The sequence below is a fragment of the Clarias gariepinus genome, chromosome 16, assembly GCF_024256425.1.
Source record: "Clarias gariepinus isolate MV-2021 ecotype Netherlands chromosome 16, CGAR_prim_01v2, whole genome shotgun sequence".
Classification (NCBI taxonomy): Eukaryota; Metazoa; Chordata; class Actinopteri; order Siluriformes; family Clariidae; genus Clarias; species Clarias gariepinus.
Genome location: NC_071115.1, coordinates 13,883,229 through 13,905,981, shown reverse-complemented (window position 1 = coordinate 13,905,981; position 22,753 = coordinate 13,883,229). Strand labels below are relative to the sequence as shown.

The 22,753-nt window shown below is 37.4% G+C and overlaps 2 protein-coding genes across 3 annotated transcripts; both read left to right on the top strand.

Moving 5' to 3' along the window:
* Positions 1–515: 515 nt before the first annotated feature.
* On the top strand, positions 516–3,445 carry pvalb8 (parvalbumin 8). The gene is made up of 5 exons (XM_053514511.1): positions 516–654; positions 1,202–1,266; positions 1,928–2,060; positions 2,716–2,825; positions 3,202–3,445. The coding sequence occupies exons 2-5, from the start codon at positions 1,206–1,208 to the stop codon at positions 3,225–3,227; spliced, it is 330 nt and encodes a 109-aa protein (XP_053370486.1). The 5' UTR covers positions 516–654; positions 1,202–1,205; the 3' UTR covers positions 3,228–3,445.
* An 8,951-nt stretch (positions 3,446–12,396) lies between these two features.
* aimp2 (aminoacyl tRNA synthetase complex interacting multifunctional protein 2) lies at positions 12,397–16,810 on the top strand. 2 transcript variants are annotated; one of them, XM_053514152.1, is made up of 4 exons: positions 12,397–12,528; positions 13,207–13,413; positions 14,077–14,311; positions 15,914–16,810. In XM_053514152.1, exons 1-4 carry the CDS (start codon positions 12,514–12,516, stop codon positions 16,297–16,299), a joined length of 843 nt encoding a protein of 280 aa, XP_053370127.1. In that variant the 5' UTR covers positions 12,397–12,513; the 3' UTR covers positions 16,300–16,810. The 2 variants fall into 2 exon arrangements, with proteins under 2 accessions (XP_053370127.1, XP_053370126.1); XM_053514151.1 differs by having other exon boundaries at positions 12,397–12,639.
* The last annotated feature ends 5,943 nt before the right edge of the window (positions 16,811–22,753 follow it).

The following is a 22,753-nucleotide window of genomic DNA, read 5'->3' as shown; positions in this document are numbered from 1 at the left end:
CTTATAATATTACACATTGGAATGAAAAAGCAATATGAAAACGCACAGAATGAAGGAAGAAATATATCATAAAACTTAACTTTAACCTTAAAGATAAAATTTCCCTTTGGGATAACTAAAGTACTCTATCTATCTATTTAAAAATATATTATTTTTTTCTGATCAGGGCAATATTCATTTACAGCATAAGTTACGTCGTGATAAATCTTTTTTTTTTTTTTTTTTTTAACATTATGCATTTAAAATCCAAATTGCACACTGGTGTATTAAAAGAGTAGGAGTTTTTCCTTACTCGTGCACTGGGGTGAACAGAACTGGGAGAGGTGTTAAACGAGGGCGCGGAGATGGAACACCCGCAGACCGCAAACCTCCGAGCAGCGCTTATTTAATTTTATATTTTACAAGGTCATGACAGACTGTGAACTGACCTATCAGCATTCAACTTCTGGGAGAATATAAATAGTAATAGATAATTAGTTACCTAAGAAATTTGAGGCGGGCCTGCCTGTAAGAATTCGATCCAGAGACAGGTAACTTTAGAGTGGCTCATTGTCCCTCTGATCAGCCCTATATAAATCCCTCGGCGCATAGGGAGCTCACCACACGCCTTACCTCCACCTCCAGCATCCAACACTCACACTCTAACCTTAAGTGGTAAGTGAGCACACACACACACACACACACACTCTGCCGACATCTGCTGCTTTGCAGAGAAGAGAAAACACATTATTTCTATTTTCCTTGTTGTATTCTTTATTTTTTATTTTATTTTGCTGCATTTAAAAAAGTACAATTTTGTACAGTGCATGAAATACTTTTTTGTTTCTTTTACAGTTCTGCTGTTTAAAGTCAACTTTTGATTGCTTGAGGTTTTTTTTTTAATCAAGATCTTAAATCTTTTAGGGGAAAAGGTTCGTGTAAATATGCGTCATGGGGAAAAGTTTTGTTTTTTTTGGTTTATACATTACCGTTATGCGTTATTTAGTGTAAATATCGGTTAAGGGAAGAGAAAACATTGGAACGATTAATTGCAACATGGACATATTGTGCATTTTTAGACGAAATCCATATCACTGTAGATCATTGGATCACAAGAAGGAACACTGACAATAGCTTTATGGCTGATGATTCAGAAGAGACACTTTACTGCATTTTTCCCCAGTGTGTGTTAATAATTAACGTGTTTTTTGTTGTTTCTCAGGACTATGTCGCTCACGTCCATCCTCTCCGCTGATGCCATCGACAGCGCTATCAAGGACTGCCAAGGTATCGATTTTCCACAGGCCGTATCATCTGGCCAGCTCATTCACTTCATAAAGCAGCCTATATGTGAAGGGTTCGATAAGAACACGCATAAACACGGGTGTCCTGCTCAACTCACTACTATATTACTGTTAAACTTATTTCATCTGGAGAATGAGGTCAATTAAACAATTTTTTTAAAAGAATTATTGTGGATTAAATCAAGAGGAAACATTGGCAAATTGTGTAAAGGCGTTGTTGTTTTGTTTTTTGTTTTACCTCAACAGCTGCTATTTATCATGGACATTTATTCATTTATTGAGTTCATATTAACCGGGGCTAGATTCCCGTCTCTGTGTGCATATGTTCTCCCCGTGCTTGGTGGGTTTCCTCCATGTACTCCGGTTTCCTCCCACATTCCAAAGACATGTAGGTTAGGTTAACTGATGTTCCCAAATTGGCTGTAGGGTGTGAATGTGTGTAAGAATGTGTGTGTGTGTGTGTGTGTGTATATGTGTGTGCCCTGCGATGGATTGGCACCCTGTCCAGGGTGTACCCCGCCTTGTGCCCTAAGCCTCCTGGGATAGGCTCCAGGTCCCCGCGACTGTGAATATAGGATAAAGCGGTGTAGAAGATGAGATATATTAACCCAGTGCTTGTTTTTCTTTCTTTCTTTCTTCAAAAGCACCAGATTCCTTCAATTATAAGAAGTTCTTCCAGTTGTGTGGTCTCTCCAAAAAAAGTCCCCAGGAAATAAAGACCGTCTTTGGCATTATTGACAACGACGGCAATGGCTACATTGAGGATAATGAGCTCAGGTATGAACAAAACTATGCATTCTCCCATACAAATTGTTGACATCACACATTTAAACAGATTAAAGACATTCTGGCATGCTTGGCTGGTGCACTATTTTTCATTTCATTTTTTAAAAAACATTACATGCTCAAGGTGAGAATATGGTCGTGTTGTTCATGAAATGACAATTCACATGATTTTGTTAAAAAATTTAAGGGGTTTTTGTCCTCAATTTATCATTTCTGAACAAAAATAATGACAACTCATTTCTCTGATGTGCCTAAAATAAACATACTTATCAAAAATAAGCCATCAGAACAGCTTCAGTGCAACATCTAGTCACTGGAGCTGTCCTGAAGACATGAAAACATTATTATTTCAGAAGTTATTCCTTCGTTTGGTGTTGTCCCTTAGGTATTTAAAATTTCCCTTAGGTATTTAATAGGGATCTGCTGACTGTACACATGACTTACAATATTTACATACTCAAAGCATTGGGTAAGCCATCAGTCTAGACCACTCCCATCAGAACAGGTATGCTTCAGTATAGGATAAAGATGTTGAGCAAAAAATGGTTGCAATGGTTTTACAGTGATGACTTGTCTTTATATCGCATTACAAATTGAGAAGTCATTTAGAACGAATCACTGATGTGATTTCAATTTTCCTTCCTAGATACTTCCTGCAGAGCTTTTCATCTGGAGCTCGTGAGCTGACCGATAAGGAGACTAAGACCATACTAGCAGCAGCTGATGATGATGGTGATGGCAAGATTGGAGTTGCAGGTAAATATAACTTATGAGAACTATACTTTAAGGAAAAGTTGTTATTCAAGGCTCAACATAATAATTAACATTTCTAAGCTTTTTTAAAATCAAAGGTCTATTTAGATAACAGGGATGGATGTTGTAGGATTCTACATATCATTTTAACGAATGTCCTCACAGGGGCAATCTTATTTTTATTTTTATTTTGTGAAAAGGCATCTTTCAAAATAATGAATAAAAGCTTACAGTTTAGTCACAGTTACATATTTGTTTTCAAGTATGTGAAATCAACTTTTAACATATTTTAAAGATAATTTTAAACTTTACTGAATTTGCTATATCATAAATGCAATAATTACAGATGAATGACACTGCTTTGTTTTCTCTCTGACAGAATTCCAGGCCATGGTGCTCTCCTGAATGGACATAGTTCAGTTTAAGAATTTTCTTCCTTGTTATGTTATTCTGGCTTATATTAATTTCTGAAAGCCCCTTATGATACAGAACCAAAACAGACCAGTTTACACTTGATTTGTAAATACCTGCAAAGAGATGAAATCCAAATCATCTCCACAGTGTACAACTGATACATAAATAATTTTCGGTAAATAAATAAATAAATAAATGAATAAACTTTATGAACTTTGTCTTCAAATGGTTTTTGTATGTCATGAAATGTCGCACTTTACGGTTTGAAACAGCAATGTGTCAGATAAAACAGTAACAAAATTATTAGGGGGAACACATCTTAATAAAAGCAATATTATAATGAAGTCCAGTAGCACTTGAAATTGCAACCTAATCTGATAGGCGAGCAACAGTAACTAACAGCAATAGACATGGAGTGCAAGCATAACTTGTTAAGTGACATGGTTAAGAAACTGGGTATTAAAGACTAAGAAATCTCCTTTGATTATAACATACAGTAAAGGGTTATAGTTCAGAAAATGAAACCAGTAATTGGGATGGAACCTTTTCAAGTACAAAGGATGGTGGCACACTGCATCTCCACCATTTATTACACTATTGCTGATAGCTAAGAAGCTAAGAGCTTATTTACATCCAATTGAATTTAAAAATGCAAATAAACAAATTAACTTTTACAGGGTGAAATATGGAGGAGGAGAGAATAAAAAGCTGATTTTCTCAGCTGGGCAGTTATCAGTTATCAATATAAAAAACTGCACTAAGGTACCTAAATAATTGTCTAAGCATTTTTTTTTTGCTTTGTTTTTTAAAACTTTTTTTTACTTTATTTTACTACTAATGTGATATGGCACACTTCATTATGAATACAAATCTTAGTGGTTAGTGGTGGGTTTTGAATAAAAAAATTGGTCCTTGGATCTCACAAATGAGGAGAACAATTAATAGATGCCCAGACATTATAAATCAGCATCTGATTAAAAAAAAAATCATAAACTGACATAAAAAATACAATTTATGATTCTGTTCTAACCTTAAAAACATAACCTTTGTTATTAACAAATTATCAGTTCTATATACAAGACATTTACCCTGGTCCAAATTCAGTTAAAATTTTCTAATACTAATTTTGATTCAAAGATTTTTTTATTAATTTTTTATAATCAATTAGATTTTATTTAAGCCAAAAAAAAGAACAAACTAATCTTAATTTCTGAATGAAATTTAGTAAAGTACACATACCACTGTACTTACACCCCTGTTCCAAATACTCTTGATGTCTATGCTTAACCAATTGGATGGGATGGGAAAATGAAAATATGATAAATTTATCATACAATTTCACAGAATAAAAAACTGCAAATAAACAAATATTTTGTAATGAAGTTTGACTTTGTACTAGATCTGTGGCGTGACTTTTAGAAATATACATGTCAAGGAGTTAAGGCACTGGATTACGGTTCAGACGGTCCCAGGTTCAAATCCCATGATTGCCAAGTTGTCCTTAACCCGGAACATGTATAATAAAATACAAAAGTCGCTCTGAACAAGGGCGTCTGCCAAATGCCTAAATCAAACAAATGTTATTACCACACAATGATAACAAACACAAAATGCAGATTTAAAATTGTGATTTTTTAAATGCCTCACCCCTAAACCTAAAAACTGGTTGTTCTTTGCTTGGCCCACACTTCTATGCAGTATTGTTTTTAATTCAGCTGTTTGGAGAGGTGGACTTGAGGTGTGTTTCGGATCATTGTCCTACTGTATAATCCAAGTGCGCTTAAGCTTAAGGTCACAACGGCCGGACATTCTCCTTCATTTTCTGGTAGAGAACAGAATCTATGGTTCCATCAATTTTGGCAAGTCGTTCAAGTCTTCAAGCAAAGAAGACCACCCCATCCCCCACCATCACACAATCACCACCATGTGTATAATTATCTTTATATTAAACTCTGTGTTAGTTTTGTGTTCAATCATGAATGCTGACATTCACTGAGGCAACCGAGGTCAGCCGTTCTTTAGATGGTGTTCTGGGTTCTTTTATGAGCTCCTGGGTAAGTCCTTGTTGTGCACTTGGAGTCATTTTGGTGGGTTGGCCACTCCTGTGAATGTTCACCAGTGTTCCAAGCTTTCACTGTGATTTGCTGAAATCCCAAAGCCTTAGAAATGGCTTGGTAACCCTTTCCAGACTCATATGTGCCACTTATTTTGTTTCTCATCTGTTATTCAATTTCTTTTTGATTGTGTTGCTTTTTGAGATCATCGCTTGTAGTGTGCTTGACCTAGTCAGGTTCTATTTAAGTGATTTCTTGATTCACTTCACTGTTGACTAATATGCCCTAAATGAGACAGAAGATAAATTGAGCACAATATTTTTAAACACCACACAAATGTCTAATCACATTGGGATTATTTTGACTCATATTGTGATTGCGACTTAGACTATGATTAAATGTACCATTTTATATTAAAATGTATTTATGTAGGTTAACACAAATAGTGTCACAAATGATCTCATTAAGAGGATGTTTGCCAATATTAAAAATAATTCATTTTAGAGTAAATACAGTACATTCTGATTATGTGTATATTATGCAGACTTTTGCAATCAAATAATTGCACAGGTCCATTACGTGATTAATTTTACAGCACCACTGGTACCAGCCATATCTAGGCAACACCACCAAAGCTTCCCACAGAAAGATTATTTGCATTTGCTCATAGGCTCTGGGACACCTGTTAGCAGTGGTTACTGGCTCACGAGTGGGATGCTGAAGAGACTCTGAATAAGAGAGTGCTGGAACAATTCATGGCACGGCTACCTGAGCAAAGAGCCAGTTGTGTCTAGTGTCTCCGGCCGGTGTTTGCTGAGAAGCCAACCAGCAATGAACCCTGAAATTGCTTACATGGGTCCTGTCACATTGCTTAGCTTTCTTTCCTCGACGCCTTTGTTCCTTTACAGGTTAGACTTCATTAAATCTTAAGTGTAGTGGCCTCGGTAGCAGTTTGAGAACTGTAAGGATCCAGGGAACTTCCAGAAAGATTGTGGAGGTGGGAGTTGTTGTTGTTTGTAGCTTCTTAAAGCACTAGTTGAATGGGGCCTACAGTTGGTTCGTCTGTGTTTCGTCTGGCGCTTGTCACATGGGGTTAAAGAAGTCAATGATAGGTTACATCTGCATAAGTCACACTTAAAGCGAAGCAAAAAATGAAACAAACTTTTTTAATCATAACTGCCACAATCCGGGTTGTCTTTTTGGGGTTAGTCCCCATAGACAGGTGGTTTATTTGCACAACTTAATCAAAAATGTTTACTTAGTTTAGAATAAAAAAACTTTCACCCCGAAATTGATAAGACAGTAGAAATTACAATATGCCTTCAATCCAAGACTAAAAAGGAGGGCAGGCTATTATCTCAGGTTTACACCACACTTATTTGGACATCCCAAGCGTCTTGACTGACCTGAATAAAATTAAGCGCCAGCACCAGTTGAGTGAATCGCACAGTGTCAGTCCAGTGGATTGCAGAGTGAGCCCCACTTCACCTCCTGACATGTCTTTCCATTTACTTTACAGATGAATGCTACTGACTGGGTTTTATTCAAATCATTTTGAAAAGCGCCAGTTGTAGGTTAAAGTCCATAAGTATTGCTCTTTCGGACACAGGCTGCCTACAGTGTCCTTCTTTCACCCTTCCAACATTAAAGTTATTCGAACGACATTAAAGTTATTTTTTATACCATAAATTCCACCATATACTATGTATGGCTATATTACAGTATATTCAACATACAGTATAAGTGCTGATTGTATTACTGCGCCTGTATTGCTATATTTGAATAATACCATTTTTCAAAGTTGCTGAAATGAACATGTGTCCGACAGTTACACCATAACAGTCCCACCCTGACAGTCATGAGCCCTTCTATGTAATGCCATCAGTTAATAACAGTCATTACAATGTGTACTATTATTTGCTGCGCAGTCATTATACAGTAAGTGTGTTTTGGTTAGCTAAAAATACTTGGTAGAGTGTACCACAATGCACAAGTTTACCTGCCTAATGCTTGTGTTGCAATGCGCTGTCTATTTGATGTGTGATACCTATAAAACTTTAATATTAAGGATTAGATGCCTTTCAAATGCATTCAGGATGCAATCGTTTAACTCATTCTGCCCGATGGAAAATGCAACCCATAGAGCCCACTGTAAAGTTCATGAAGGCTTTATTATCAGAGAACAAAAGGGGTTAAAGGCTATTGATAAAGAGAAGGTGGGAGTCACCAGGAACTGGGTTACTGAGTTACCGACTTGTGTTTCTGGCTAACGGTGTTTAACCCGTGTCTTGCTGCATGTGGTTGGAGATGTCTAAGGTCAGGGAAGCCAGTGATGTAACAAGAGTCTGAAAAGAAAACGAGCCATGACCCCAAGTCATCAGGAGCCATGACTTGTGAACAGGAAAGAAACGAGAGATGACAGGTCTTAACTGACTCCTCGAACACTAGAGGAGGCTCGGGTGACAAGGACAGGCGTGCAGGACAGCCTTGACTGTGCGATATTATTTCTGCTGTGGAGTAACTCTGCCCTACGCAGCAGATACATCAGCAGGACAGGGTAATAGATATGGACTGGGAACACCATCAAAAATTATGAGAAAATCATACAAAATCTTAGGTCAAATTGGTTCGTCTCTTGAAATGTAGCACAACAAAACATAAGCATGTTAAAATTCATGGCAGTTCAATCTGTTACAGCCTTTGGACAGTCTTGGACAGTCATCAGGTTCATCATATACACATTAACTTGTAAATGGCATTATATTTTATTTCAGCATATCAGATGCTAGTAAAGTGTGTGAGATAACGAAACAGATATAGTACAGTGTACAGTGCATTGCTCTATAGTGCCCTAGACAGCGTTAAATACCTTTAGCTTTTCACCTCCAGTCTATTCAAGTCCAATTCCAATCATTTTTATGTGTATTGTGCGTTTAATAGTGGAAATTGTCATAAAATAGCTTTACAAAAAGGTCAGCTGTATGTCTCACTTACTGTACAGTACATCATAAATATTTATGACTATAACTATAAATCCTACTGTACTCCTGTGTCTTTGAAGACAGCAAATAAACTTTGATACTGTTGACTGTAAACAGTATCAGATCGATAGGATCAGCACTCACATGCCAAGCACTCGTGCACAATGCCTTAGGGAAATTCAAAGCATGGGACTGAAGCAGGACCCAGGTACTGCAGGTCGGTCTGTAGATTATCACCTTGTAATTGAGACCAATCATTCCAGATAAGCTACATGCCGCCCTTAGTAATAGCCACAAAAGTCAAACCCAAATAAGCAATGTTGGCCAACTTTCCTTTGTGTACAGGTGGCAATTACGAAGTCTGTTCAGGTGGGTGGAACAGTGTTTCTGTTGTGACAACGTGCCATGGATGCAAAAGCTGTGACTTGTATCTGTCTGTATGTCTGATGGTCAATAATTAATGGCCTTTGCTTCATTGTCCTTAAAACTCATACCAAGGTGGGAGGATCAGCCTCACCTTTCTTATTAAGCCAGGGCTGAAAATTTAATGGGCACCCATCCTTTATTGATCTGCATGGACTCGGGCCAGTTTCTTGGATTTGAATGTCAGCCTTACGTCGGTGATGTGCGAGAAAAACTGTTCCTGAAAAGCCATGGTGTTACTGTTCTGATCTGATGCTGTTTGGGGCCACACAATCCACAGCAAGGGGATAAAGGTTATAAAACTTTTAACCGAGTTAAAAGAACAATGGTACACTGAGATGTGTGCGGCAGGCCGTCATGTATTATGCAGAGCTTAGTTAACAAGCTGCTATTGTTTAATTTCTGTTTAAGGTTTCGTTCTCATACATTAAGGTATAACAAATCTCAGCCACTGGAAAGAGACTGAAAATGAGTTACACAGTTGGTGTAGGTTGTGTAACATGGTTTGGAATTTAGTATGAATACAAAGATCAGGTCCTCTGGAAACAGTGATATGTTTAATGAATAAATGGAACTCTCTTCTGGAGTATCATTTACAGTATATAGGTATACATGCTTTCATAGACCAGAACTATACTGTAGTTTGTGTAATTTATTGAAATACCAGATTACTAAGTTACTCGTTTTCTTCTTTCACACCAGACCTGGTTCACTGATATGTGTTTCAACACTTTAATCATTTTCTGCACTTTGTACAATATTGAACTTTTTTTTTTTTTTTTACAGGTTTTTGTACTATATTGAATTTCTTTATCGGTTGGGCGCTGATATGAAGATTATTTTTTGTAGCTTTTGTAGAAAGTGTAGAGATGCTATTTGAGTCACAGTAGTATTGTCAAACTTGTCCGAAGTGCTGGCACCCTGTACGAGCTTGTAAACATCAACACACTGCTCCCTGGTGTATTTCAGCAGTGGTCTCTGTCAAGTCTCCAAGACCTTGCTGGTAAATTATTAAAACCTAACAACCTGTTGAAATACCAAACTCAGGTGAACGGTTTAATTAAATTTCTCTTTCAGTTCTCTCAGGACATTCAACGTTCTGTCAACAGTAAAATGATCACAGTTCACAGCATGATGTATTACTGTTTCTTTCTTTAACAGGTTGACGTAAGGTTTCACTTCCAATAGAAGCAATGCTGACTATGCAACGTTTGTAATCATTTCTGCTGAATGGATCTGTTAGTATCTACTCATATCTACTAGCAACACACACAAACACACACTTACTTACTTCTGAAAATCTATCAAATTCCCAAAAATATCCAACGGGTTTGATGTTTGCTCAACACAAATAAACCCTGAATTTAGATGTAAATAACAGCCTAATGTGAAGTACGGAGCAGTTTAAATCACAAAGACAAAACAACAGGTGATTTTAAAAGGCAGTGGGACTTCCATATAATAAAAGTTGAAATGGCTTAGCATCCTATTAGAGTATTACGTATAGAATTGGACGAAAGAAAAGTTTGCATCTGCTAATGCTATGCTTTAGCCAATGTGAGAAAATATTATGAATTAAGGTTTAAATGTAATATGACTAAATGCCTCAGGTCTAAGAAGTCTCCAGGCTTTAGCTATAATTACACTGAAACATAGCAAGTGTCTGCCCTCTAGTGGACAGTGATATATAACAAGCCCTTTGACTGACTGATTGCCTTATAAGTTTGAGGGAGGTCTATAACTGCAAACAAGATATAAAGTGAAAATCAGTCAAAAGAAAACAAAAGAAAAATCGGAAAGGTCATGCAAGTGGGTTAAGGCTCTACGTTATTGATCGGAACATCAGAGGCAGAAGAACATCTGAAGTGAATAGAGCTATACTTAAAGATAGCTTAGATTTAGACAAATGTGGCAAAACTGATAAGACAGAGCATCACAGTACATATTGATAACTTATTGATAATTGCAATGACAAGCGCAATATGAAATAAAGAAGTGGGGGGAAATTGGTAGTCAGTCACCTGACCCCAAAACAGATAAGTATGCTTTTCTCTTCCTAAAGATACAACTGAAAGCAGAAACATCCATAAGCTACTGTAGTAGCAACTAAAGGCGGCTGCCGTAATGGTCTTGGCATCTCAGAGGAGGAAACTCAGCATTTTGTTGCAGACCTCTGGCAGACGTTGACTGCAAAAAAAAAAAGGCATTCAAGCATCAAAATTATTTAAAATGTAGCATAAGAAGCATTATCTGGAAACAGAACTTCACAGTAGTAAACCATTCTTCCAGCATTTTCTAGCCAGCAAGTTTACTAACTGATTGACTAAATCGGCCTGGTTTGGCACCTGATAAACTAAGCAGAATTTGCAATAAAAATAACTACAATAATACAGAAGTGTGCAAAGCTGAGCTCAGCACCAGGGACCTTTGATTCAGTACTGAGTTCGGGGTACTTTCTTCCTGTCTGTATGGATATATGCATATAGATGGACTTGCTAAAATACAATGTGCCCTGGTGTGAATGAGTGTGTGCATAGTGGTTATAAGATTCTAAGGTTATCTTGCCTCGTACACAAAGTTCCTTGCATGTGGCAGGGAAAATTTCATCAATTTACCCACTGGGTTTAAAGCTAAGACTGTGACATATTGCACTGGTGGCTCAGTGGTAGGTGTTTCACCTGCCATAGGGAAGGCCCGGGTTCGATCCCCAGCCACTGGATGCAGTGCCGGTCCCAAGCTCGGATAAATGAGAGGGTTGCATCAGGAAGGGCATCCAGCGTAAAACCTGTGCCAAGTTGTAGTGCGGACTGGGTATTCCGCTGTGGCGACCCCTTGCTGGGAGCAGCTGAAAGACCAACAATTAGTTATAACATGTTGTGATGTACTAACCATTATGATGTAATCACCTATGATCTCGCCTAGTACTTTGACAAACTGTACCAACTTACACAATTTACCTACAAAGTACCTATGACTAAAAAAGAACCGTGTTTTGGATACCAGTGACCAGAGAGCCTGTGAATTTTTAAAAATGCAACATAAAAGTCATCATCGTCATCGTCTAAAACTCGATAACGCTGTATCCTGTATAGCAGGTCGCAGTGGGCCTGAAGCCTACCCCAGGTTTCCAGGGTATACCCCAGCATAAGGCAGGGTATACCCTGGCTTGGGGGGCGGGGGCAATCCATTACAGAACACACAAACTTACACAGACTTACACACACTATGGGACATTTGGAAACGCCAGTTAGCCTAACCTGCCTGTCTTTGGACTGTGGGAGGAAACCGGAGTACCCAGCAAAAAAAAAAAAACCACAACGCACTGTGAGAACGTGCAAACTCCATGCACACAGAGATGAGGCATGACTCGAACCTGCACCCTGGAGGTGCATGGCGACAGTTCTAACGACTAAGCCGCTATGGTGCTGCCAAAAAAATACAAATCACATAATCGCACAGTTAAAATCATTTTAAGGTGTGTGTGTGTAGGGGTTATGGGGGTGTGGGGAAGATTTTTATTACTGGCTCTTACAAGTTTTTGAAAATTTCAGTATACATTGCTTAAATGCATAACTATACTAGTTTGGTTACTACTGTGCACCCGACAACTCGAGTCTAATAATAATACTTAAAAACATATTTTTGCAACTCGATTGATCTGCACGGACTTTTACTTTCGGAGGAAGTGACGTCACGCACGCGGCCTCCTTCCGCTCGTGCTTTGGTGCTGAATGGACAGTAAGGGAGTCGAACAACCTCTTTAGCAGTTATTGTTTCTCGGATTTTGTTCGTATTAATTTTTTTCTGGAGTCAGACACCATGCCGATGTACCAGGTAAAGCCCCTGAGCCAGCGTGACGTAAAGATTGATTTGCCCACGTGCATGTACAAGTTATCGAATATCCACGCGCTGCCTGGAAGCAGCTGCGCCGAGCATGCGCTACAGGTAAATCACGGGTGTCCCGGAGCTGACACTGCGTACGGAAAGCTCTTCCGTGTCTCCTTTTATTTTAGTGTTAATATGGGGAACGTTCTGTTGATTTTATGTACATTGCAACCTTGAGCCTGTTTGCTAGGCAGCAAATGCAAAGGGCTTAGCATAGCTGGCTGATGCAACTGACATTAGCTGTGGGTAATTTGTGTATTCGTGCTGTTCATTACTGCGCAGCTTTCTGCGCAGGAACATTTATACACTGTGTATCTTTTCATTAAATGCTCAATTATCTGTGCGTGCTGTCAGTTATAGTTCTAAAATCATTACTGGCAGGTCAGACAAAATACTGTTGTGTTATTGTATGTGTTGTGTAATTTTTTTGTTTTGAAGCTTATTTAAGCCACAATATATAGAATGATTGTCAAATTCTGATGCAAATTGGTTGATTTTTTCCCCTATAGATTTTAAAAAAGTTGCTTAGCGATGTAAATCTGCACTTTAAACATCTGTCAAATTTTTTGTTTGCTTTTTTTTCCTGTTAATGTATATTTTTGTCACTTTTTTTATTATTTTTTTTAGAATGGTGAGACGGATCCTGCGCTCAAAGCCCTGGAGGCTCGCCAGGACGAGATCATGCGCAAACTCTATGAGCTGAAAGCTGCAGTGGACGGCCTGGCGAAGATCGCCTCTACTCCAGATGCTGACATGGATGTTACAACTCTCTCACAGACCACTACGGTGTCCGCCTTCACTGGCACGGCTGATCTGGATGCTCTTCTTGGAAAGGTGAGCATGTTGGAATGTACATTCATGGCCCATCCTGTAGCTTTTAAAACTTACAAAAAAAAAAAAAACATTTTTGTTTGTTTTTTAAGTAAACGTATATATGACTCAGGATTGTGCAGTACAGAGTGTCGTATTCTTTTTTTTGTTTGTCAGCAGACCTAGGCAATATAATAAACTGAACTCCATTTCGTTTGAATCAGGTATACAAACATAAATGAGCAAAAATCACAGGGGCAAAGAATAGCACAGATACACATGATCTTGTGTGTTTATGACTGTTTTCAGTTGTTTCCATAAGCAAAAAAAAGACTATTTTGAGGCTTCTATATTTTTATGATCTTATTTTCATATTCTGATACTTAAAAATTTACGTTATGACAGTAATGATCATTTTTATTCTACCTGACATATCCAGAAAATGCACAGTTTGATGTATGAAGCAAGGCTTCCATATAAACACATATATATTTTAAAAATCGTCATTGATCTGTGCTGAGTAGAGCTGACAGTTTGTCGTTCATTGTGATGGAGTGAAGTGAAATGTAGCTATGCATGTCCTGATTTTATATCTCCTCTTTTCGATTTCGAAAAGCAACAAGCCTAGATGGATACAATTGAATGTTTAGTAGGATGCATAAAAAGACGTCAATTTTCATGTTCCAGGACCAAGGTGCTCTGAGGGACATAGTAATCAATGCCAACCCTGCTAGTCCACCACTCTCTCTGCTGGTGCTGCACGGGCTTCTGTGCCAGAGGTATCGCATTCTCTCCACTGTGCACGTGCACTCCTCTGTCTCCAGTGTGCCTCCTCAGCTGCTCTCGTGCTTAGGGCCACGTCATACTGAGAGCTACGAACGTCAGCGCTTCCAGCTGGGTTTCACGCTCATATGGAAAGACGGTAAGAAAAAAAGAAAAATGAAAAAAAGAAATGAGAATGAAATCAAAGTGTGCAGGGTCGTTTTTTCAGGAATGCAAGTTGCATTTAGCAGGAAAGCAAATGCAACTTGCATTACTGGAATGAATCTGGTTCATGGTCTCTTGGAAGCCTTTGATGAATGCTGAGGAAGCTTGCATGATGGATGAATTGATGAATGCTGAGGCTTTTGACATAGAGACGTAAAGTTTAACTTCTGAAGGTTGATTTTTTTTTCTCTCCTTTCTCAGCATTCTTAAACATCAAAGAGATTATTATAGATCCTATTAGACACCAGTGATTTAAATTTGATCAAATCCTTGTAAATAACTAAATATTCAAAGTTGTAGACTTGTTTCCCAGAGCTAACATGTTAGTGATGATAATGTAATAGGACAGCCATGATGAACTCATAGTGTGATGAGCTGCTGCACCTTTAATCATGTGTTGGGATTGCATCAACAACTAACAAAATTGAAAAAAGTTTCAAGGCTAGTTTCTTAACACGCCGAAAATCATAAGTCAGTGTGCCAAAGGACATTGTCCAGTCTACATTGGGAGCTGTGCAACTGGTGCTACCGAGACCTGCCACAGAGATCTTTTTGTCAAGTTCGATGCTGCCTTGAGTTGTTCGAGGTATTTTTAAGAGCGGAAGTACCTAACTGAAAGATGACAAGAGATCAAGAAGAGCTTCAACAAGCTCAACTTTCGAAAATGGCAAAACTGTTTAGCATGATAATTGTCTGAGAACAATCCACATCATTGCTGCCTTTGTCAAACAGAACAGCGTAGACAATCCTGCATGATTTGCATCCTGTTGCTGAAAAGTTCATCTCCATGCTGCTGACCCCAGGGCAGAAAAGACATTGTGTCGAAGTCTGACAAGAACTCTATCAGCGTGTCTTGGATGACCCATCCTAAATGTTGAGGATCAGTACCGGTGATGAAACTTGGGTATATGGGTACGACCCTGAACCGAAGCAGCAGTGAAACAGCCCATCATGTCCACGACTTAAAAAGACGAGGCAGGTCCGCATCTTGACCAAGTGCATGGTTATCTTTTTTCACACTTACGGCATTGTGCATCGAGGATTCATCCCCAGGGGCGAGCCCGTTGATAGCAAATTCTAATGCCAGGTTTTAAAGCGTCTGAGGGAGGACATGCTGTGAAAAAAAAACGGAGCTTAACTTGAAGCTTTTTAATACCCCTTGTAATAGAAGGTGCAGTATCAATGGCATGTTACAGTGAAATCATGCTGTAAGCAATTCTAGAATTTAGGTCCAAACAATAAAAAAAATTGTAGACTTAATGCGTCAGTTCTTGTTCTCCACAGAACTGCAAGAAGAGCACACAGATCTGTTTTCTTGCCAATATAGAAAAAAGGCGCCTTGCTTAATTTTTCACATAATTTTTTCACTTTTCAACGTAGTAAAGTGTTTACTAGTTCATTTACGATTCACCTAAACGCAGCAGTTTTAAAATCCTAATAAAGAAAAATAATAAAGTAAAAGCTTACCTTTTTCTTACCTGCGTTTTTAAATATCATGCAACGTTTGTGTGTAAATGTGATCTATTTTTCCATCTAGTGCCAAATGTGCAGATGAAGTTCAGTATCCAGAATATGTGCCCCATCGATGGCGAGGCCAACGTGGCACGCTTCCTCTTTCGGCTGCTGGGCTCTGAGCCGAAGGACCCGATTGTTGCCACACAGATGGACAGCTGGGTGGACACAGCCTTCTTCCAGCTGGCAGAGGGGGCCAGTAAGGAGCGTGCAGCTGTGCTGCGTTCACTTAACAGTTCTCTGGGGCGCGCGGTATGGCTGCTGGGCAGTGAGCCTTCGTTAGCTGACATCGCGTGCGCATGCTGCCTTCTTCGAGACAGCCAGGTCTCGTCCACTCCTGCCAATGTGCAGCGCTGGCTCCAGGCATGCAAAAACCTTGGGCACTTTCACTGTATTACCCCCTTACTGTAATGATCGGGTTTTTAAAAATGGCTTAAGAGATAAAGACCAGGCGTTTATATATAAGATGTAAAAAAGAAAATGACATATTATGTGAAAAAGAATTTAAGCTAAATGGGTCTTGTTGATGGCGACAGAGCTCCAATCCGGCCAGTTACAACATTTACCTACAGGGCAGGGAAACCCTGTCCATACACAGTTCTTTATCAGTATTTAGGAGGTCTGATTATTAAAATGTTAAACTGCCTGTGACTGAATCCAGGCCAATGCACAATGCTTTTAGAGCAAAGAACTGGCATTTAACTTGGTGGATTCTGGATATGAATGCTGTCTCCCTCCACATCGTGCCTAACTTACTGTAGTGTTGTTAGCTGTACTGTGTTAATGCTGAATGTTACATGTTTGTGAAGAGCAATTCAGATGTGAAGAAGATAAAAGTACTGGAAGTGCATAAAACGTATGACCGGATACTTTGTAACATCTTTTTCTTAAGGCCTATTAAAAGTTTTCACATTGAGTCAAATTTTGAGAGTTTCCTGTCTCATTTGTCTGGTACTAAATGTTGAGGTGTTGTTCAGAAATCTTGCACCATGTGTGTTGAGCCAGTAGATGGTGCAGTAGTTCTTCTGGCTCTACTGCCCATATTATTATTCTTGCTGTCTTCATTATCTTTCTTCAGGTCCCAAAAGCATCACAATACAGTACTGTACAAAGATCATCAAGAAATAGTAGAGTAAACATTGTACTGACGGATCTTTATGATTCCCATGGAGAACTTCAGCTAGATTTGCAACTTGTATTTTTGTAATGTTTAATCTAATTAGATAAACTTCTTTCTTGCTGTGGAATTAATTAAGTGAAAAATGAAACCTTATTAAGTATCATGATAAAAAAACTAAAGAAAAACAATTATATGTATAAACTGTGAATAGAGTGCAGTGTAGAGTTATCGACAACATGACCAAAAATGATTGTGGGAAATAAACATCATGCAGCAATTAAAAACATAAAAAAATAATGGAGGTATGTTCCTTCCCTGAGCAGACATTGTGCTCTTTCAACAAAACAATCGCGTTTAAACAATAGTATTTACTGCCACAAACAGCAGTGGCATTGTTTAAAGCACATTATGCAACATCACAACATTTATTTCGGTCCATTTATTTTGGATGAGATCTTGGTGAGTATCGGTGAGCGGTTCAACCGCTCTTCAGCACACCAGCATTCAATTAGATTAAGGTCGGAATTCTGTGGTGGTAAAATGAATCCTGATGCTCCCAGAATCACTCATTCACAATTTGACAAGGGAAGGAAAAATTCTATAGATGGAATAACCTAATCATTTAGGTAGTCAGCTGATTTAATTTTATTGCCACATAATATTTCTGAGTATAGACCTGACCAACTGAGGCATCTAGATAATTACTCAGTGGCCTCTAAGCATAATGACGAAACATCGTTAACGGGGACAAACTGAGCTCATCAGACCTTGTGACTTTTTTTCCCCATTGCATCTTATACTCAATAGCAAATGTAAGTTTTGTAATGTCTAGTTTTTTTAACTAGACTCACTAACAAGTGGTTTTCTCATGGCCACCCAGCTGTTCAGTCCCAACCCTATGAGTTCTCTAGATGCTCTTTTACTATTTAATGATTTTACTGTTTACTGTTTTTTCCCCTTTACAATTAATTCTCGAACACAGTATATGCCTTGAAACATGGTTGATTAAGACATGAGAAGTTATGCTCTGCATCATAATGTAGATCATAATACTATCTGAATGTTTAATCACTGCAGAACTTATCCAATTGAAGGCTCTTTATTGGCTGTATTTGCTTATTTAAATCCAAACAGTATTTATTTTGTTTGGCCAGGCAGTGTTTAAGTCATAGTGAAAAAACCCACAGAAGAGAGATGGTTTTTGACACAATCCAAATTATGGATATAATAATACTTGAATATACTTGTAAACAAAAGAAATGTTACACACAAATTTATTAGGAAAGTTGGCTTGTTCAGCAATCATGTTTACAAAGTCAAGTAAATGATCCTCTCATCAATCACAGCTCGAGAACAGAGGCAAAAAATTTCTGTATGATTTCTAAAATGGCGCCATTGAATTAGTCTGTCTTGTCTTGGCATTGTCACTCTTGGTCTTCCAGTCCTAGGGCGATCAACCAGTTGTTCAGAATCTACTCCAAATAGATATACTAGCCTCAATACCCATTGATTAATTGTTAAACCGTTTATGGAAAAAGGTTGTCTGTTGTTTTATATATATATATATATATATATATATATATATATATATATACTTCTGTGGCAGAAGTAGGGGCCAAGTTGAACAATTAAACATATGTTTTACAAACTGAAATTTAAATGATTAATAAATCTGAATCATGAAAATTATTTAAATATTTACTAATTTTTACCTTAAGATGCTTACCCCTGGTCATTTTAGAACAAACCAAAATCTTACTTCAAATTTTGGACACTTCATAGACATAAGTGGTTGTGCCAACACTGTTTGATTAAAATTATATAAAAATCTAAATGTTCTTAAGCTTTTATTTTAATGGATATTAAACTAATTTTTAAATGCATGGCAATAATCTTTTTTTTTAAACATGCATTTTTGGAAAAACTGCTCATTTTAATTTGTTGCCATAATTGAAATCACCCATTGATACAAAAAAAATGTAAATTGTAAGATTGAGTTTCTTACGCCTTGTTTATGTTGTACTCTCACCCTTTAGCTAATACACTCCCTGTTTAAAGTAGATTATTACATTCGGCACATGACTGAAATCCAGACTTAACATCACTTTTACTCAACATTTTGATTTGATTGCTTCAATTAGCTCCACGGTTTCAGAACATATGAGATAAACTGGTTTTAAACTTTCCACAGGAAGAATAAACTGTCCATACATCTTTAAAGGTTCAGTTTTCAAATGTTAGAAAGTTGTTTTTTTTAAGTAAGCCATGCTGTGTCGTGCGTATGTTTGTGTTTTATGAGGATTTGGGCGTTATGATTGTTTCTATGTGTTCCTCATACTCATCATACCCATTTACGGTAAACTAGCCACACCCACTTTAAAGACAAAAGCGCTGTATTCGCTCCAAAATGCGGTGGCTGCTGTGAGGTAATCTAGCACAAGACTGCTCATTTACTCACATTTTCTCAGAATTTAATTTATGGCACATATTTAACTTCAGGCAAAAACCGAAGGACTGGCAACGGTTCATTAAATTCTGTAAACCCAGTTTTTTTTTGTAATGCTGTAACAAAATCAGCTGGACAGACATTCAGATATACAGACATACAAACATTCATTTTTTCTGAGCCTGGTTTCTGGTCCTCCAATGTATTAAAGATATCACTGAAAGAGCACGTTTTGACCTATCCACAGACAAATCCTTTTTTTTGTTTGTTTGTTTTTACCTATATAGATAATGCAACATTTATTTTGTTTATGACCATACATATAAATACCATGAAAAAATCCGAACAAGTTAAAAAAAAATTGCCAAGAATTTAGCCTGTGAGGAGAATGGCAAATGAGGAGGGAAAGAGCCCATTTTTATATAAAAGCTTCAGAATTGCAGTTTAGTTCATTCTTGTGATTGTCAAGTTTTTAAATAAGCTGTTAAAAGCCATTGTGATTGCAACAAGCTGCTGGGAAGTGCTAAAAGCATGAAGCCCTTCCCGAGAGCATCTCACAAAATAGTAGAGTCTGAACATCACCAGGCATTATCAGAATTACAATTGGACATGATTTTGTCAGGGCACCATCAATATGGTTGGAAATTAGACTGAAGACATGGAAAAACACCTCACACACACAATGCAAAATAAAGTAGAGGACACTGGTTGTGATTGATCATGAACTGTGTTAAATTCTAGTCTAAAACCTGGTTGCCTCTGCCAGAAGGCTCAGAATTGGCCACAGATGAGGCCCTTGGTGAAATGACTGAACAGTTCAATGCAAAACTTGTTAAAGAAACACAAAATTAATGTTCTCTATTGCCCATCTTAGTCAAACCATACTAAAAACCATGTGTCCTGACATGACCAAGCGTCTCATTCTGCTACACGTATCTCAAGTATGTATACAGTATACTGTTATATATTTTAAGAATACATCTAATCACATTCAGTGCTGTTTCTTTAAGGCAGGATTACAAAGTATGCATTGTAAGAGTGTTGTAGAATGTACTCACATATTGAGTTTAAAATATCACTTATTACATGTTACTCTTGGTACAGAATATTAAATTATTGGATAATTATTGGATCTGTTTAGTTTTAAATTCTGTTAGGTTTAAATGATAACATTTTACTTGAAACAGTCAATCTAGACCGACAGTCCATATTTTAAACAGGTCAAAAAGCTAATCGCCTGTTCCTAAAAAAACTGTAGAGGTAGCATAAATAAAAATATAATAAATAATTTAGTAAATAATTAAATAAATAAATAACCACATCAATGCATAGCTGATTGTTTAGTATGTATGATGAATAATTTAGGAAGTGCAGTAAAAACAAAGGTATGTAGAGGTATGTATTGAGGAATGTGAATATGCATTTGATAGCAGGTCATGTGCTCTTTGAAATAAAAAGTGAAATTTAGAGACCTTAAAATCATAAAATAATTTTAGTTTTTTTGCCACGTAAAAACTTACTTCAGTTTAAACAATTCTTTTAAAGGAACCAATAATAATTCTGTGTAGCCCCCTACAACTGAGTGTTTCCTTTCCCAGAAACCAAAACGCTTTTAACAAACGCCACCAAAATACAATAAATAAGTAAGTAAAGAGGTACATAAGTACTACAACAGCTTATTATTAAGATTATAAAAAGGGAAAAGCAAAACCTATATCGTCCTTTAATAAAGGGCTTGCCTATTATTTTAACGACATGAAATTCTGACCAGTGAATAAAAAAAAGTACAGCGTCTCTGCCAAAGTAGGTATTTCATAAGTCCATTATAATATTTTGGAGTACACACAGAGAGAACAGAATGGACAATTTGTACAGCCAACTCTTTTCTACAGCCACATTTCAACGAATGTGAAGTGCTTTATTTAATGTCTCTTAAAACAACAGGCCAAAGCACTGACCTGGAGGTCCGATGTTTTAAGTGAAGCAGTGTCTTATCTCTCTACTTTGTGAAATACTGATTGGTGTTAACTTGAGAATTCAAATGATTTGTTTCACACCCGCCTCTGTTTTGCCACCACAGCTGGAAGCCCTGCAACATGTTCTACTTTCAGTTACACACCATAAATTAACACAGTCAAGAAGACATGGAAATATTTTGAGAGGAAATTACACTATTTTTCAAATCTTTGGGGGTTACTGGTGTTTAAGTAAACACTGTTTTTATTTTTTATTATTATAATGATTATTTGTAGAAGAAATAAAAACTTACAAAAACCATGCAAAGCTCTGAAATGCCCTTTAAATTCCATTTACAATGTGTTGTGCCGATTATATCTGATCATAAAACAGACAAAATAAACACACTGCATCCAAGCTAATAAAGAAATTAAAATATTGATAAGATTTGATAAACAAAACCTCTAAAAAATTCGAATCAGTTACTAATACTCAAGCCATTCTCTAAAATGGAGCAAGAAGCCAAAAGTAAAATGTCTGACAACCACTTGTTCTTCATCGATGTGTTTCTTTCTAAATCTTCAGTCAGTGAGTGTGTGTGTGTGTGTGGAGTGAAAGCTGCTTGAGTGTTGCACTGCTCTCCCAGTCACACATCCTCCATTGATCCGCTGAGCTAAACACAGCCTCCGCAACAACGTGCATTCAGAGGCTCAGCTGGAGACACGGTGTACATTTAACATACGACAGTCTCAGAATAAATACAGCCCTGTCAAATCTTGAAATGCGTCATGCCTCAATCAAAAAAATATAAATAAATAAAAAATCAGCCATCAATCATAATGTCTTTTCTCACTTTTCACTCCTCAATCGTAGATATAAGGATTGAGAGAAATGAGAGCTAAGCGAGCCCAGGCCTTTTATGAGAGTTATCTAAGACTGACTCACCTACCTGCCGTTGATTGCAAACATTTGCATCCCCCATAATTTTTTGAATATGAAAAGGGGTTTGTTTTTTTAACAAATCCGCAAGATATACTGTATAAGCAGTATTTGAAAGTTAAATTGCTGTGGAGAACAACACATGTCACAGAACACATGTCCAGTCCAGTATTTTACTCTTATCAATAATTCTAAAAAAAAAAACATATGTAACTATGGTAAGCAACAACATAAAAAAATATATCTTTCATATTTTAGATTCTAGAAATAGCCACCTTTCCCTTGATAAGAGTTTTGCACACTATTGACAGCCAAAAAGTCCTCAAAATACATATGAGAACTCCTTGTTGGAAAACCTCTAACTTTAGCTAACCAGTTAATTGGAATTGTTGAAGGAATGGCAT